This window comes from Sarcophilus harrisii, chromosome 2 (assembly GCF_902635505.1).
Source record: "Sarcophilus harrisii chromosome 2, mSarHar1.11, whole genome shotgun sequence".
Taxonomy (NCBI): Eukaryota; Metazoa; Chordata; class Mammalia; order Dasyuromorphia; family Dasyuridae; genus Sarcophilus; species Sarcophilus harrisii.
The window spans coordinates 260,407,837-260,425,254 of NC_045427.1; the positions used below are offsets into that span (position 1 = coordinate 260,407,837).

The 17,418-nt window shown below is 34.6% G+C and overlaps 1 protein-coding gene across 5 annotated transcripts in view; it reads right to left on the bottom strand.

Moving 5' to 3' along the window:
* The window catches only part of FSIP1 (fibrous sheath interacting protein 1), a 251,619-nt gene that overhangs the window by 201,328 nt on the left and 32,873 nt on the right, over nt 1-17,418 (bottom strand). For all 5 annotated transcript variants that reach the window (XM_031952071.1, XM_031952068.1, XM_031952073.1 and 2 more), the window contains 3 exons: nt 9,481-9,579; nt 4,211-4,332; nt 2,078-2,188 (listed from right to left, as the gene is read on the bottom strand). In XM_031952071.1, the coding sequence (XP_031807931.1) occupies nt 2,078-2,188; nt 4,211-4,332; nt 9,481-9,579 (332 nt within the window). The remainder of the gene's footprint in view (nt 1-2,077; nt 2,189-4,210; nt 4,333-9,480; nt 9,580-17,418) is intronic.

Here is a 17,418-nt window from a genome sequence, read left to right on the forward strand (position 1 = left end):
AATCCAACTAGGGTGTGATAGGGATGAAGGAAAAATTCAATGCTCTAGGAAAACTTGAAGAGGGAGGGATTCAGATACTTCAGATGCAGAAAGTAGGGATCAGGAAAGAGGAAGGAATAAGGAAAGACTTTACCTGAGAGCTTATCCTTGAAAGGAGAGCAGCTTTCAGGAAACAGATGAGGAAGAATGGAAAGTGTGGGGAATAGTTTGCAGAAATGCAAAAAAAAGAGGAACAAGTATTTTTAAAGTATTTACTATATACCAGCCACTAGATACTCAATAAATATTATCTCACTTGATCTTCACAACAATCTTACAATGTAGGTGCTTTTATTATGCCTATTTTGTAGGCGAAGAAACTGAGGCAGACAGATTTCCCCAAAGTCACATAGCTAGTGAAGCAGGACAAAATCAGGGGAGAATCTGTCATTTGTCTGGAATATAGAATAAATTAAGATATAGGATATAAACTTGTGGGCATGATTTATTACTTCAACCAATATTTAATTCAAAATTGAAAAGTCCCAGAAGCTAACTCATTAGGAAAATATGATTAATTGTATCTGAATTTTAACTCATATGCCTTTGTAATATAGCAACTGAACAGCAGTATTCAAGAACATTTTGTGGTTAAGTTTACTTAATAACGTGGGAAAAAAAAGTCAAAAATACATATGCAAAGTAGTACAGCATTCACTTATAAATGATGTATAATTCTAAAATTTTATGTAATATAATTTGAAAATAAGCAGAATCTTCCTAACTAGAAGTGGTATGAACTAAAAAAAAAAAAAAAAAATGGGATGAGATATGTGAGGAAACAGGGAGAAGAATGCTGAACATGGTGTCAGAGAGCCTGAGTTAAAATCTTGGTCCTCCCACTTACTACTACACATCTACTTAAGTGAAGGAGGGATCATTTTTGGTCTCTGGCCTTCAATTTTCTCTGTAAAATGAAGGGGGATAAACTACATAGCTTTTGTCAACCCTTCCAGGGATATGCCTATGATCCTATGACTCTAAGAAATATATGCAATTAATAACCAAAGGGTAATTTTCTAAGTATTTAACCTATGTCTGAATTGTATTCTCTTTTTTTAAGCTGGCTTATTCAATGGCTTGCAGAGATTCATATTTTAATGATGTATACATCGATGTCTCTGGTGAAAACTATAGCTCCTCCCTTAAAAGACTGTCTTCATGAGTTACTTTGCCTGAAAAAAATGTATCCTGTGGTGACCACCATTTTGAGAATAGGTTCTTTGATCCTTTTAGCTAAACTGATTCTTAGATGGCAAACTAGATATCTCATCATCAGGCGTATACTCAAAAAAGCCTTTCTGATTACAAACTTTTGAAGGTTCTGTTTTACTTTGATGCCATCAAAAGCATCAGAGTAAGATTTTGGTAACTGATACAGTCATTATAGAACCACTTTTTAAAGAGAAAATAGCTTTGTTTCTGAAATAAAATTCTATAGAGTTCACAAAAGAAAACTCAGACGACTTCCAATAATATTAATATAATAACTAACATTTACATAGTGAATTGAGGTTCTGCAAAATAGTTTGCAAATGATATTTAATTTGATCCTCAAAATAACACTGAGAGATAGGTGCTATTATTATTCTCATTTTATGGTTGAAGAAACAAAGCCATATGAAGGCTAACTGCCTTGCTTAGGGTCATACAAGTAGTGACTGAAACCACATTTGAAGTCTGGTCTTCTTGACTCCATCCCTAGCTGTCCCTTCCTGCTGCTTCATAACATGAGAAAAATCACAGGGTCTGTGATCTCACCAGCACACAGAGCACAACCAGGATATGACTTTAAAGACTCTTAGAAATTCCCAAGGTTTAGAGAGATTAAATCGTTTCCTAGTAATTACAGGGGTAAGGGGATGTCAGAAGGAGCCTCTGAACCCAGGCTCCCTGAGGCAAGTCCAGTACTTTATGCACTACACCAAGTTGCCTCAAATTTTCGACAAATATAAATTTGTGGCAAAATGGCATCAATTTTAAAATGTACAGCTGAATGAGAAAATCTACAAAGTACAAAATATCAGTATCCACATACCTCAGTACTTGGAAGTACATCTTCTCCACTGTCTATATCCTTTAATAATTCAATCAATCTTCGTTTTTCTTTATCCATCATGAAGACTAAACTTTTTGAGTCCTTGGCCAGCTGCAGAATTTATGAATGGAATACTCAGTATTCAGAGCTCTTTATAATTCCAGAAAATAAAAATTGGTTATCAAGCTCTCCCACCTCTATCTTTCAGTCATATCATTATAGTCAAACATGGGAATAATAGCAACTTATATAGTTAGATACACTTTAATAGAAAGTTAATGGCACTGACCCAATTCAGTGTTTGAAGCCATTACAAGCAGTCTCTTCTTACTGACAGCTTTAGAAAATAAAAGATTTTAAAATAGAAACAATGAATGGGAAAATCTACTTTTACATTGCTCCTAGACATTTGAAGGTAAAGGGAGATTTTTCCACTGCAGTCCATCACTACAAGATGGAAATTTCTTCCAGACCCACTAGTCATCAATTTCATTAAACTGGGTATATTCTGGGACTGTTTGCAAAGAATTCAGGCAAGGAAAAGGAGAAAGGAAACTGGGTCAAGAGGATGAGATTTAGATTGGTCCTTATGAATATTAGCATTGAGAAACTGTGATCCTCTACTCCTCCCTACAAAAACTAACCACTGTTGGGTAGGATCCCTGGCAGGGTAAGATCCCTGGCAGGGCCAGATCCAGGGCCATGCTGGCAGACTAAGAGACTGGAGGATTATAAGACCCTTTCCCCATCTTTCACTCCTGCCTCTGATCTGGTATAGGACTCCAGCAACCCAAAGGCCTCTGCGATTCCTTTGGTCTCGTCCGCGCAAAGAGGAAAGAAGCTGAACAGAGGAGGACACCCTATTTCTGCAGTCAAAAGCATTTGGCATTGCCTACTGTTATTTCCACTGAACTGGACCCTTTCTCCCCTTTCTATTAATTCGCCCCCAAAACTATTAATCCAATCCAGTCATTTAAAAGAAATTAGTAAGCACAAACCTTTGTTTTATGTTTAATGTTATTTGCTGTTATAAGGGTTGGGGATAGGATGAGTCTAGAAACACTCCCCTGTTTCCCTCCACTCCCCTACCCAGTGGTAGGCCTAGATCAGTGGCCAAGTACTGATTTCCTTCCCCAGATGTCATATGCCTGCTGGTGAGTTTTCCGTCCCCTGCCCAAGGTAGAAGCAGAGGAAATAATAAGCAGGGAGGGCAATAATAACAGAAGTGAGTTATACAGATAAGCAATACCACTTATGAAGCTTAAATTCAAGAGGGAGGGGAAAGTAGATCACTCCCATAAATACCACTCAGACTCCTTCACTTCTAGACCTCCCTCCTATAACTGCTTTTCCTATCAGAAATATTTATCTTAATTTTATTTATCTTATTATCACTATTAAATTGTGAGTTCCTTGAGGACATGGACTGTTTTTTTTCCTCTTTTTGTATGATTAGTGCATAGCACAGTATTTAATAAATGTTTATTAATGATTTGATTATGGATAATGATTTATAGTTTAAGATGTTTTCATACACCCTCATATTTATCCTCATATTAACTCTGTGATGTAGGTAATTATTTTCATTTTAGAAATAAGGAGATCATGGATCATAGAAGTTAAATGTTTAGTACAGTGCCTGGCAAAGAGTAATAACTTTAAAAATGTTTATTAATTGACTGATTAAGTGTCTTGGCAGAGTTTTAGAGCTAGGGTTACATCCGGTTTCAGGCTTCCAATCTACTATGAAGCTTCTCATTATTACCTATAGGGTACACATGTACTATATGACAAAGCTTTCAGATTTTAAAGCTAGAGAGGGTGTAGGAGATATCAAATCAACATGTTTAACATGTATTCATTTATTTCAATAATAGAAAACCAAAAAGGAAAATCAAGATATGGCCCAAGTGATAAGTCAGATTTTCAATCACAGAAGATTTAAAAAAATTCGACATTGTACTATTATACTATTCAACACTATTATTCAACACATTTACTACAAATCTACTTGTTTAGAAATTATAAAACATTACCAGAGACTACCATTTGACAGCAATCTATAAACCATTCAATTTTTAAAAAACTAATTCCATTTTGAATCTGAGACTTTTACAAATTCTAAATTCATACCTCTATATTTTTCTTAATGAAATCCTGATTTTTTTTACCCTTGAATTCACCGCAGTTTTCTCTCTGTGGCTTCTTTTCTGATTTGACCAATGATTTATTATTTTCACTTTGATATACAGACTCTGATATAAAAGCAGAGATTTTATAATTAGTAACATTTAAAAATTCTATGTCAAACATCTATTATCATAAACAGAAAAAAAATTATTATAACTTTTTATTGACAGAATCCATGCCAGGGTAATTTTTTACAACATTATCCCTTGCATTTACTTCTGTTCCAACTTGGGGAAAAAAGGAGAGAGGGAAAAAAGTTCCCTCTCTCCCTTCACCCCCTCCCCCAGCTGGCAAGCAGTCCTATATATGTTAAATATGTCACAGTATATCCTAGATACAATATATGTGCGCAGAACCGAATAGTTCTCTTGTTGCACAGGAAGAATTGGATTCAGAAGGTAAAAATAACCTGGGAAGAAAAACAAAAATGCAAACAGTTTACATTCATTTCCCAGCGTTCTTTCTTTGGGTGTAGCTGTTTCTATCCATCATTGATTAACTGAAACTGAGTTAGATGATCACTTTGTTGAAGAAATCCACTTCCATCAGAATACATCCTGATACAGTATTGTTGTTGAAGGATATAATGATCTCCTGGTTCTGCTCATTTCACTTAGCATCAGTTCATGTAAGTCTCTCCAAGCTTCTCTGTATTTATCTTACAGAACAATAATATTCCATAACATTCATATACCACAATTTACCCAACCATTCTCCAATTGATGGGCATCCATTCATTTTCCAGCTTCTAGCCACTACAAAAAGGGCTGCCACAAACATTTTGGCACATATAGGTCCCTTTCCCTTCTTTAGTATCTCCTTGGGGTATAAGCCCAGTAGTAGCACTGCTGAGTCAAAGGGTATGCACAGGTTGATAACGTTTTGGGCATAATTCCAAATTGCTCTCTAGAATGGTTGGATTTGTTCACAACTCCACCAACAATGCATCAGTCCCAGTTTTCCCGCATCCCCTCCAACATTCATCATTATTTTTTCCTGTCATCTTAGCCAATCTGACAGGTGTGTAGTGGTATCTCAGAATTGTCTTAATTTGCATTTCTCTGATCAATAGTGATTTGGAACACTTTCATATGAATGGAAATAGTTTCAATTTCATCATCTGAAAATTGTCTGTTCATATCCATTGATCATTTATCAATTGAAGAATGGCTTGATTTCTTATAAATTAGAGTCAATTCTCTACATATTTTGAAAATGAGGCCTTTATCAGAACCTTTAACTGTGAAAATGTTTTCCCAGTTTGTTGCTTCCCTTCTAATCTTTTTTGCATTAGTTTTGTTTGTACAAAGGGTTTTTAATTTGATATAATCAGAATTTTCTATTTTGTGATCAATAATGCCCTCTAGTTCATCTTTGGTCACAAATTTTTTCTCCTCCACAATTCTGAGAGGTAAACTATCCTATGTTCCTCTAATTTATATTTATAATCTCGTTCTTTATACCTAAATCATGGACCCAATTTGATCTTATCTTGGTATATGGTGTTAAGTGTGGGTCCATGCCTAATTTCTGCCATACTAATTTCCAGTTTTCTCAGCAGTTTTTGTCAAATATTTTAATTCTTATCCCAAAAGTTAGGATCTTTGCATTTGTCAAACACTAGATTGCTATAGTTAACTATTTTGTCTTGTGAACCTAACCTATTCCACTGTTGGAGATTAGTTGATCAACTAATCTATTTCTTAGCCAATACCAAATGGTTTTTGTGACTGCTGCTTTATAATATAGTTTTAGATCAGGTACAGTTAGGCCACCTTCATTTGATTTTTTTTCATTAATTCCCTTGAGATTCTCGACCTTTTGTTCTCCCATATGAATTTTGTTATTTTTTCTAGATCATTAAGATATTTTCTTGGGAGTCTGATTGGTATAGCACTAAATAAATAGATTCATTTAGGGAGTATTGTCATCTTTATTATTTTCGCTCAGCCTATCCAAGAGCACTTAATATTTTTCCAATTATTTAAATCTGACTTTATTTGTGTGGAAAGTTTTTTGTAATTTTGCTCATATAATTCATGACTTTCCTTTGGTATATTTTATGCTATCGACAGTTAATTTTGAATGGAATTTCTCTTTGAATCTCTTGCTGTTGGATTTTGTTGGTGATGTATAAAAATGCTGAGGATGTATGGGGATTTATTTTGTATCCTGCAACTTTGCTAAAGTTATGAATTATTTCTAATAGCTTTTTAGTAGAATCTCTGGGGTTCTCTAAGTATACCATCATATCATCTGCAAAGAGCGATAGTCTGGTTTCCTCACTGCCTACTCTAATTCCTTTAATCTCTTTCTTGACTCTTATTGCCCAGGCTAGCGATAAACAGAAAAATCTTGAGATTCCAGTATTACATGAATATTCAACTTTTTAAAAGCAAAACATTAGTCTGTGGCAGCCCTCTTTGTAGTGGCCAGAAACTGGAAACAGAATGGACGCCCATCAATTGGAAAATGGCTGAATAAATTGTGGTATATAAATATTATGGAATATTATTGTTCTGTAAGAAATGACCAGCAGGATGATTTCAGAAAGTCCTGGAGAGACTTACATGAACTGATGCTGAATGAAATGAGCAGGACCAGGAGATCATTATATACTTCAACAACAATACTACATGATGATCAATTCTGATAGATGTGGTCCTCTTCAACAATGAGATGAAACAAATCAGTTCCAATAGAGCAGTAATGAATTGAACCAACTACACCCAAGCAAAAGAACTCTGGGAGATGACTATGGACCATTACATAGAATTCCCAATCCCTCTGTTTTTGATTTCCTTCACAGGTTAATTGTACACTATTTCAAAGTCTGATTCTTTTTGTACAGTAAAACAACTGTATGGACATGTATATATATATTGTATTCAATTTATACTTTTAACATATTTAACATGTATTGGTCAACCTGCCATCTGGGGGAGGGGAAGAGGGGAAGGAGGGGAAAAATTGGAACAAAAGGTTTTGCAATTTTGTCAATGCTGAAAAATTACCCATGCATATATTTTGTAAATAAAAAGCTATAATAAAAAAATAAAAATAAATAAAAGCAAAACATTAGATTATAACTTTCAAAGAAATTCTTAGTAAAATGCTTTTTGTTTTTTCTATAATTGAGCTGAAATTGTTAATAGAGGAGTTTCTTGTGTGGACAGTGTAAATGTTTTAAGACAAAATTTTTGCTTAAAACAAGTATAAGTGTCGGTCCCTGGTGTGATAGTATACTTCTGCTAAGTAGAATTTTTTATTAAGATGAGTTACAACTATAGGAATCAAAAATGATACCTCTGTCAGGAATCAGTAGACATAAAGTGGAGAAATTTGCTTTAGCAATGAGCTACCAGACAAAAATGAGATAAGACCAATCACAGGGCGATTAAGTACCCCTATAACAATCATCACCATCACCTACACACACACACACACACACACACACACACACACACACGAGATTTATTTTACTTTATTAATTTTTTATTAAAACCATAATATATAGATAAAAACTAGTAACTCCAGTCTGGTATTTCCAGCTTAATTTTACTGGAAAGTGTAAAGGGCAGGAAGTCTGAAGAAATATCTTAAGGCTCAGTATGACTGATTTAATCCTACAACAAGGTGTTAATTCAGTGGAATTGATAAAGACAATGGTTATGTAGTTTAGCATATGAATTCTCTAGTTCAGTATGATTGATTTAATCTTATAACAAATAATGGTTCCCCGGTGATTTAATGACTGGTTTATACTCAGTATACTGTAATGATAATAATTGTAATAGAGGAGATAAATTGGGGACAAACTCAGCCAGAGACAGAGAAGACTTGACCAGCCTCCTAGTGGCTCTCCTGCCTCCTGCATTTTGACAGAGAAGACTTGACCAACCCCTAGTGGCTCTCCTGCCTCTTGCACTTTGAGAGAGAAGACTTGACCAGCCCCTGGTGACTCCCCTGCCTCCTGTATTCCTCCACTGAAACCAAGACCCATTCCAGAGGGCCTCCAGAAAGCTAGCTGAGCCCCAGGTGAAGAAGACATATTGTGAAGAAGATAATAAAGACTTTGGACTCTATCCTGGACTATTTTTTGTGGTGATTATTCTGCTGAAACAAAAACTGGTCTTCAAGACCTCCAGAAAGCTAACCAGAACATTATATATATATTGGTCCAAGATGGAATGTCTTCTCTCTCAAAGGTCAGGAGACAGGAGAGCCACCAGGAGACTGGTCAAATAATCTCACATTTTCTAGACTTTATACTTAATTTCACAAGAATATTCTTGGCAAAATACTGGAACAACTCTTTCTAGGTTTCTTGTTTCCCTTTTATTAAAGAACGTCAGTAAATCTTTCTTCTCAGTCTCTAGCAAAATTATAGCACCAGAAGAGTCCTGTTGGATGTCCTAGGATAATCTTTGTGCCAAACTTCTTACATCACTCTTATTTCATTCAACTGGCCATTCTGAGCACCAAATAAATCGTTGTCAACTTGACCTCCAAACTTCCTCATAAAGATCATAGGAGTCCTCTTTGAAAGGCAAAAGGAGTCCATCCTGCTCAAGTCATATAAAAGCACATTAAATTGCAAGACTTCATTCTTGAATGGTAATATCAAAAGACAATCAAAAGTTAAAAATTACTTTCATCTTAGACATCAGTCTGTGCTAGAAACTTCAGGCCTCACTAAAATGAATTAAGCTGAACTATCACCAATATATTTGTAGCTACTTCTTAAAAGTAAAAACGAGTGTCTAATCATTTGAGGAAAATGTTTGAATAAACAATCAACCCCCTTTGGAGAAGAGTGAGATATTTATATTTTATTTCTTTGCAAATATTTCACAGGAAAATTATGAATTTTGAATTAGTAGATTTTGAGCAACTTAAAGTTCTAATGAGGCCTCACAATTTGGAATTGCACTTTCTTTTGGGCTTCAACTCCATTTAGGAGTATAATCTACTTGCTTTTGAGGGGAAGAGGGATGACCATCAAAAATAGAGAATGTATATATGGCATTAATTTGCTATGATTTAAGTTATGTACAGTATTTCAAATGCAATATAGAATTTTCCATTTAAGCTGTTTTCATGACGCAAATGAATGCAATTTTAAAAGACTTCAAATAAAATTCAATTATGCATTTGTAGTCGATTATGGCTAAAATATGCTGTCAATAGGCATGATTTCAAGTCAAACCAACCTTTCCTGACTTGTTCAATACAGTTTTCATACTCTTCAGCAGGAATTTGCGTGTGAAACACAGAAACAAAGGAATCCTCTTGTTCCGGGTGAAAAGGATCTATTAATTAAAAGTCAGTCAATCAGTACAGGTAGCAGAGAAAAATATCTAGGCCCACAGAGTAATCATAAAAATATCAGGGTCTCTTTTCTCATTGGAACTCCTCAATTCCCTTCTTACACATATATTTCTTAAATTCATGTCAGTTCAACTAGAGAGAGAGAAGATTAACATTCAGACTTTGTGTGTATGGGTGGGTTCATGAGAACAAAAATCAGAGAAGGGAAAGGAAGGCAAATTTTAAAATATCCAGATCTGCAAGCTCCATTACCAGGATCCTAAGTTCTTAAGACATGCCAAAGGGTATCCTGCAATATTACAATTATTCACAAAAGGAAAATTTGCAAAAAAAAAAAAAAAAGATGAATTCCTCATGATATCAGGAATATACAACATTAACTGGGCTAGTCTTTTTCAATTTTAGCTCTCCAAGAATGAGCAACTATGTTAATTTGAATTCAGAAAGTATGCTTAATCATAAAGACAAAAAAAAATTTTGACAGTGAAATTTAAGAGGGATCCTAAATAGTTGTCCCTGAATTTTGTAATTGTGTTATTCATTTATACTCAGAGAATGCTAACTCAAGCAGCTAAACAGCACAGTAGATAAAGTGCAGATCCAAGAGTCAGGAAAACTCATCTCCCTGAGTTCAAATCTGGTCTCAGGTATTTACTAGCTGTGTGACTCTAGGAAAGTCCCTTAATACTGTTTGCTTCAGTTTTCTCATTTGTAAAATGAGCTGGAGAAGAAAATAACAAGCCATTCCAATATTATTCCAAGACAACACAAAATAGGGTCACAAAATTTTACATGACTGAAACAATATATAAGAAATGATGAGTAGGATGATTTCAGAAAAACCATAAGATTATATGAATTCATGCTCATGCCAAGTAAACTGAACAGAACCAAGAGAATAATATACATAGTCACAGCAATAATATAAAGTGATCATATGTAAAAGACCCAATTACTCTGATAAAAATAATAATCAATTATTGAATTATGCATAAAGTTTTCCCCCTTTCTATTTCCTCATTTAGAAATCAGCCTCATTCAGTCACATCTGAAGGACATTACTATGAGATTGGATTAACTTTCTCCTCCTCCCAACTAAGTGGGGAAGTCCATGTGTTCTACTCAGGCTTGAGTGGGATCCTTTTCACTACATTGCCAAGACTGACTGAAGTCTAGGTAGAGATTTAAGAAAGAAGAATGAATGAATGACATAATCAAAACTATATTCACCCATTCCCCCTTCATTAGAATAAGTTCATCCCCTCATTCCAATATTTATTCTTTGTTAATCAAATTATTTAATTGTTAATCAATCAGAATTTATTGTTTCAAAAATAGCCATTCTTCCAAGGACATATACACGTCAATAGGCCACCACAATCCATCTTTGGTTCACAAGAGAAAGCCAAATGAACAAACATCCTTTTATTGTGTGTGTATGTGTGCACGCACACATATATGTACACACACATATATATGTATGTATGTATGCATACATTCTTCCAAATATCCTAACCTCTCAGTTCCTATTAAATTCTCATGAGCTACAATTTTCTAATAAATCCATTGTATTCCCTATATGTATCTATTGAACCTATTTCTTCCAATACTAAAACTTACAGGCTTAGAGTCAGGAAGAAATGAGTTCATATCTAGCCTCACACACTTGGCAACTGTGTGACTTTGGGTAAGACACTAATTGTGTAACTTTCCTCAATTGTAAAATGGGGCTCGATAATAAATGTTGTTTGGCTCAGCTTCCTTAACTATAAAATGAGGATAACAGCAGCACCCACATTGTAAGATTGTTGTAACAATCAAGTGAAACAGTAGTCACTCTAAAAAATGTTTATTCCCTTCTTATGTTTTCAGCACTTGGCACGGGGCCTGGCATATAGTAGATGATTAGTGAGTGCTTGTTGACTTGAAAGGTAGAGTTTTGAAATATCCCACTTGTGATGGTTTTTTTTTTATCTAGAATCTTGAGTAGTTCAATTAACTTTTTTATTCATCAATCAATCAACAAGCATTAATCACTCATAAGGTTCCAGGTACTGTTCCAAGCACTGTTCTAGCCAATGAAGATACAAAAACAATAAATGAAGCTGTTTCTTCTCACAAAGAGCTCAAAAATGAGAGACAATTATTTAAATATATACATATATATATATGCTATACATATATGTAGTATATATAGTATGTGTGATAAAATAGAAGATAAAAAATGTAACAAGAATAAATCTAATAACTACAAAAGTGGTTAAATGCAAAGCAGTTTGAGACAAGGGCTCTAGCACAGTTGGAAAAATCAGAAATAGTTTCATGTAAAAATTAAGTATTTGAGCAACATCTTTGAGGGAAGCTATGAGGTAGAGGTGAGAAGGCAATGTAGTCCATAAATAAGTCCATGAATCAACACAAAAGCATGGAAACAGGAAATCCTCCATAAAATTTTGCAACTACACACATCCCAGATAGAAGCTGTTCTTGTCTATCATATCTTTCCTTGGCAATCATTATAGAATCCTAAGTTTGGGGCTGGAAAGGACCTTAAAGAAAAGCAATCCAACCCCTTCAATTTATAAATGAGAAAGCTAAGATACAGAAAGGTTAATTACTTGCCCAGGGCTATACACAGCTATTAGTATCTAAGGTAGCAGTTGAACCCTGGTCTTCCTGATTCCCAAACTAAGTATCTCATCTACTGCCCCATAGGAGAGAGTGACTGATAGCTAAGAGCTTTGGGCTCTTTTGGTCTCTCCATCTTGGTGTTTGTTTGATTATCACTTAGGTCTTATGGTTAATGTACTATAAACCTTAGTGCTCCAGATGAACAAAGGTAATGATAATCTATTCATGTATATATACTGTGGCTGGTGGTCATTCCTCTGAGAGTGATCAGAATATCCAGAAACATGAGCAATTTCAGGACCTTGGATTGTCTGGAAGGGCCTACAATTGTGGTGTTATGATACTTCTGAAGCTGGGCACTGATCATGTTAATTTGCTCCCAGATTCAGCTTAACAATGCATTTATGACTATTTTGACTAAGCAGCTCTCCCCACCCCCTGGGTGTCATGTATTCTGTCATTGGCATAGGAATTTAAGAACCATATACTTCTATCTTTCAAGGATACAATAAAATATATACACATAAAAAATTACTAATGCCATAACAAACTGTTCCTTATACAACTCTGAAGACATTTACCAAAGGTGAAATATAAAAATGCTTCTGCTCCAGATAACATAGCTCTTATATTGTCATAGGACCTAAGAGTCATATCCGTTCAGACACACTCCATGACTGATCATTTGATGGTGCTTAACTTGAGTTCCATGAAGTTGGAACTTTTAGTATATTTATAATTACATTTCAATGTATAGTTCTATAGTCCTATAAATTTTATTTTATATATTTAAAAACATTATTATGAGAAGACTTCCATCGGCTTCACCAGACTGCCAAAGGCATCCATGACACTAAAATGATTAAGAGTCCCTTATTGCAGACAAAGAAAGGAAGTAAAAGAAAAATGCCAGAGGCTAAAAAGATAAAATATAAAACTAAACTTATTGGTGTAGGGTAAGCATGCATTATTTTAGATAACACTGATTTGTGGATTACATTGAAATTCTGTGAAGAAAAGTAGTTTACTAATCAAATTAATCGAATAAATCAGACTGGTGGAATGATTTTTTTAAGCTAATGAAAAGGGGGAAAAATGCTTTTAGGGACTCAGGTCATTAATCTTCAGCATGCAAATGGTTTTACTGATTATTAATGAGTCTTAGCTATTTAATAAAACAAGCCCAATAGTACAAAACTTAGCAATATTTTTTGAGTGCTCAATTTAACTGAATTGCTACATGGAAAGTAATTAACTTGTACTTTTTTTGAATACTAAAAATCTGGTTTCCCATTAATTTCTCCACTAATTTATGATGATTCGTTGTATGTAATACCAAATGACAAATGTGAATTTGTTTCAGTGGAAGACCTAATTTTAAGATGGTATGAATAAATGTCTTAATTTTAAACTCTAAAGAAAAAACATCTTGCAGCAGAATTCAAGAAATGTTACCTTCAAAGATTTTGCCAATTTGCATTGTACAGATTGAATTGTTATACAGAATTGAATTGAATGTTCAAATTCCAAACTAGTTTGAGGCAGAGTGTGAGTGTGAGAATATTAGACTTAAGAGTCTAAGGACCAGGAATTAAAATCTAGTCCATCATAGATAGCTACCTCTACCATAGACTATCTTATGACACTATGAAAGTCACTCTTTTGGTATGCTACATACCCTAGAGGACCATTCTCATGGATCTTCCCCCCTTTCACCTCAGACCAAGATCCAGTAGAAATTCTTCCCCATAAACATGATGGTACAGTAGCTCCACACTCTATAAGTATCTATGCTCTTTGAGCCTCAGTTTCCTCCTTTGTAGAATGAAGTCGGAATAAATGATCTCTAAAATCTTTCATTTCCAAATACAAAAATCCTAAACAAGCAGGCAATGTAATACAAACATTTTTTAGAGACCTCTGTTAATAGGTCAGTCAATACAATGCTATGAACAAATTGTGGTAGGAAAAATGCCTTTTTTATATATTCTGATCAGTTTCCCTTTAAGAAATCAGGAAAGCCATTCTTTTTTTCCCTCTCAAACATTTTTCTATCTATGGAAAGATAGTTTTCAACATTCATTTGTTTTGTCCTCTCTCTCCTTCTCCTTCCTTTCCCTTAAGATAGCAAGCAATCTAATATAGGTTATACATGTACAATCATTTAAAACATATTACCATATTAGTTATATTGTGAAAGAGAAAATCAGAACAAAAGGGAAAAACCACAAGAAAGAAAAAGCAAGCAAACAAACAAAGTAAAAATAGTATGCTCTGATCTGTATTCAGTCTCCATAGTTCTCCTTCAAGATACAGGTGGCATTTTCCAGCTCAATTGGAATTCTCTTGGATCACAACACTGCTGAGAAGAGTTAAGTCTATCATAGTTGATCATAGCATAATTTTGCTACTGTGTACAGTTCTCCTGGTTCTGCTCACTTCATTCAGCATCACCTCCATGTAAATTTTTCCAGGCTTTTCTGAAAACAGCTAGCTCATCATTTCTTATAGAACAATGATACTCCATAACATTCACAAACCGTAACTTATTCAGCCATTCCCCAAATAATGGACATCCACTCAATTTTCAATTCCTTGCCACTACAAAAAGGACGGCTACAAATATTTTTGCACTTATGAATCCTTTGCCCTTTTTTATGATCTCTTTGGGATACAGATCCAGTAATGGCACTGCTGGATCAAAAGATATATATAGTTTAATAGCCCTTTGGGCATAGTTCCTAATTGCTCTCCAGAGATCAGTTCACAACTCTACCAATAATGGATTAGTATCCCAGTTTTCCCACATACCCTCTGACATTATGTCCCAGTTTTCCTACATTCTCTCCAATAGTTTTATCTTTTCCTGTCATCTTAATCAATCAGATAAGTGTGAGGTGGTATATCTAAGAGTTGTTTTAATTGGCATTTCCATATGACTATAGAAAGCTTTAGGTTTTTTTTTCATCTGAAAATTGTCTGTTCATATCCTTTGGCAATTTATGAATAGGGGAATGACCTGTAGTCTTATAAATTTGCCTCAGTTTTCTAAATATTTGAGAAATGAGGCCTTTATCAGAAATAGTGGCTGTAAAAATGTGTTTCCATATTTCAAGATGATCTAGTATAAGCCTCTCATTTTTCTGGATAAAAAACTTGAAGAGTTCAAAGAGTTTAAAAGGACTTAGCTAACATCATACAGGAATTCACAATATGTTCATAGGAAAGATTTCATCTAGATTTAGGGCTCTGTCCCTTGTGTCATGATTTCTGAAGTCCTTTCCAGCTTTAATCAGTCTGATTCTTTACCAGGTATTCAACACATTGTCCACTGTATCATATGACCAAAACCACTTTTGAATACTGTGGAAAAGATTAAAATGTAATTCCTACCTGATTTTATTATATTGATGTATTAAAAAAATCTATTTAAAAATTTGTTTATAGCTTTCTATTTCCCTTCTTATTTTAGCTTCATTGGTTTTGCTGGTGCAAAAACTTTTAATTTAATGTAATCAAATTATCCATTTTGCATTTCATAATATTATCTCTAGTTCTTCTTTGATCATAAATTCGTGCAGGCCATTTTTGAGATTATCAATGGACTGCCTTCCTTCCCTAAAGCATAAAAGGCCCAATCTATGGAAAATTGGTATAGGAGATTATAAAGAAGGTCCTACACTATTCTGGAAGGATAAATTCAATACACTTATCAGTAGAGGGGAGAGTAAGCCTATTTTTAGCTGATATCTTTCTGAGTTGGTTCCTTCCTATCATAAAAACAGAGTCTGTTAAAAAAAAAATGCCACTCTTTGCTTCATTTCTTTCCTACCTAGCCTTAAACACTGAATGGGTGATTCCTCAGTCAAACTGAGACCTTGGAAAGACAGCTTTAAAAGGCCAAGATCTCCCACTACATCCAGGGCCATCTACAGTTGTTCTGATCTAGATTTTGCCACTGGATCCAGATGGTTCCAGCGGATAGAGTAAGGTTGGTGATCTTGCTCTCTCTCACTTAAGTCTAATTCACTTGAATGTCATGCCAGCACCTCCCTGATATATCATAGCCATCTTTGAAAACAAAGAATAAACAGCAGCAACCCCCAGCTGTCTGGTATCATCACCACACTACCAAAGTCAAGGGTTCTACAGGAGGAAGAAGTGAGCAAGTAGTGTTAGAGAAAGGATTGGGAAAGGATTCAAACTATGACGCAGTCCCCCATTAGGACGCAGTCCTAATGATGTGGGTTCCCTATATTGTGTGCCCTCTCCTCACATACAAGCTTTCTCACTAACATATAGAAGTCTATAGGAGAAGCATTTCAATGTGTGTGTATATATATATATATATATATATATATAGTTTTTTGTTGTCATTTATTTTGCTAGGCTAATTAAATTCATGTTTTTCCATCTAGTTTATGTCTTCCCATGTTTCTCTAGAGCAGCTAGGTGATAAAATAAGAGACAGCATTTGAGCCTAAGAGTTCAGAAAACCCAAGTTCAAATTCAGCCTCATTTACTTACTTGAAAGATTACTTAAGCTCTTTCTGTCTCCATTATCTCAAATGTAAAATGGCGATAACGGTACCTACCCTCAAAGAGTTGTAATAAGGATCAAAAGACATAACATAGATGAATTATACTTTACAAATCCCAAAGTGCTATACAAATATTAATTATTATTTCATCATAACCACTGATTCCTACAGTATCATGAGACTCATATTCATGTACCATAATGCTATCACAAGTGGCTAGGTAGCATAGTAGATAGAGCACACTGGACTTGGAATCAAGAAAACAGTTATCTTGCTTCTAATGCTAACTGTATGGTCCTGGACAACTCACTTATCTTCTGTCAGCCTCAGTTTCCTTGACTATAAAATAGGGATAATAACACTTACCTCACAGGATTATTATGAAGATTAAATGAAGTAATCTATGTAAAATACGTTTGCAAACTTGGAAGGACTATATAAACTTGGAGTCAAGAGATATAATCCTGCTTCTAACACTTAATTGTTGTAACTCTGAATAACTCACCTGTCAGCCTCAGTTTTCTTGACTATAAAACAGGAATAATAACACCTACCTCACAAGATTGTTATGAGGATTAAATGAAGCAGTCTATGTAAAATACTCTGTAAACTTGGAAGGACTATATAAATGTAAGCTATTATTATTCC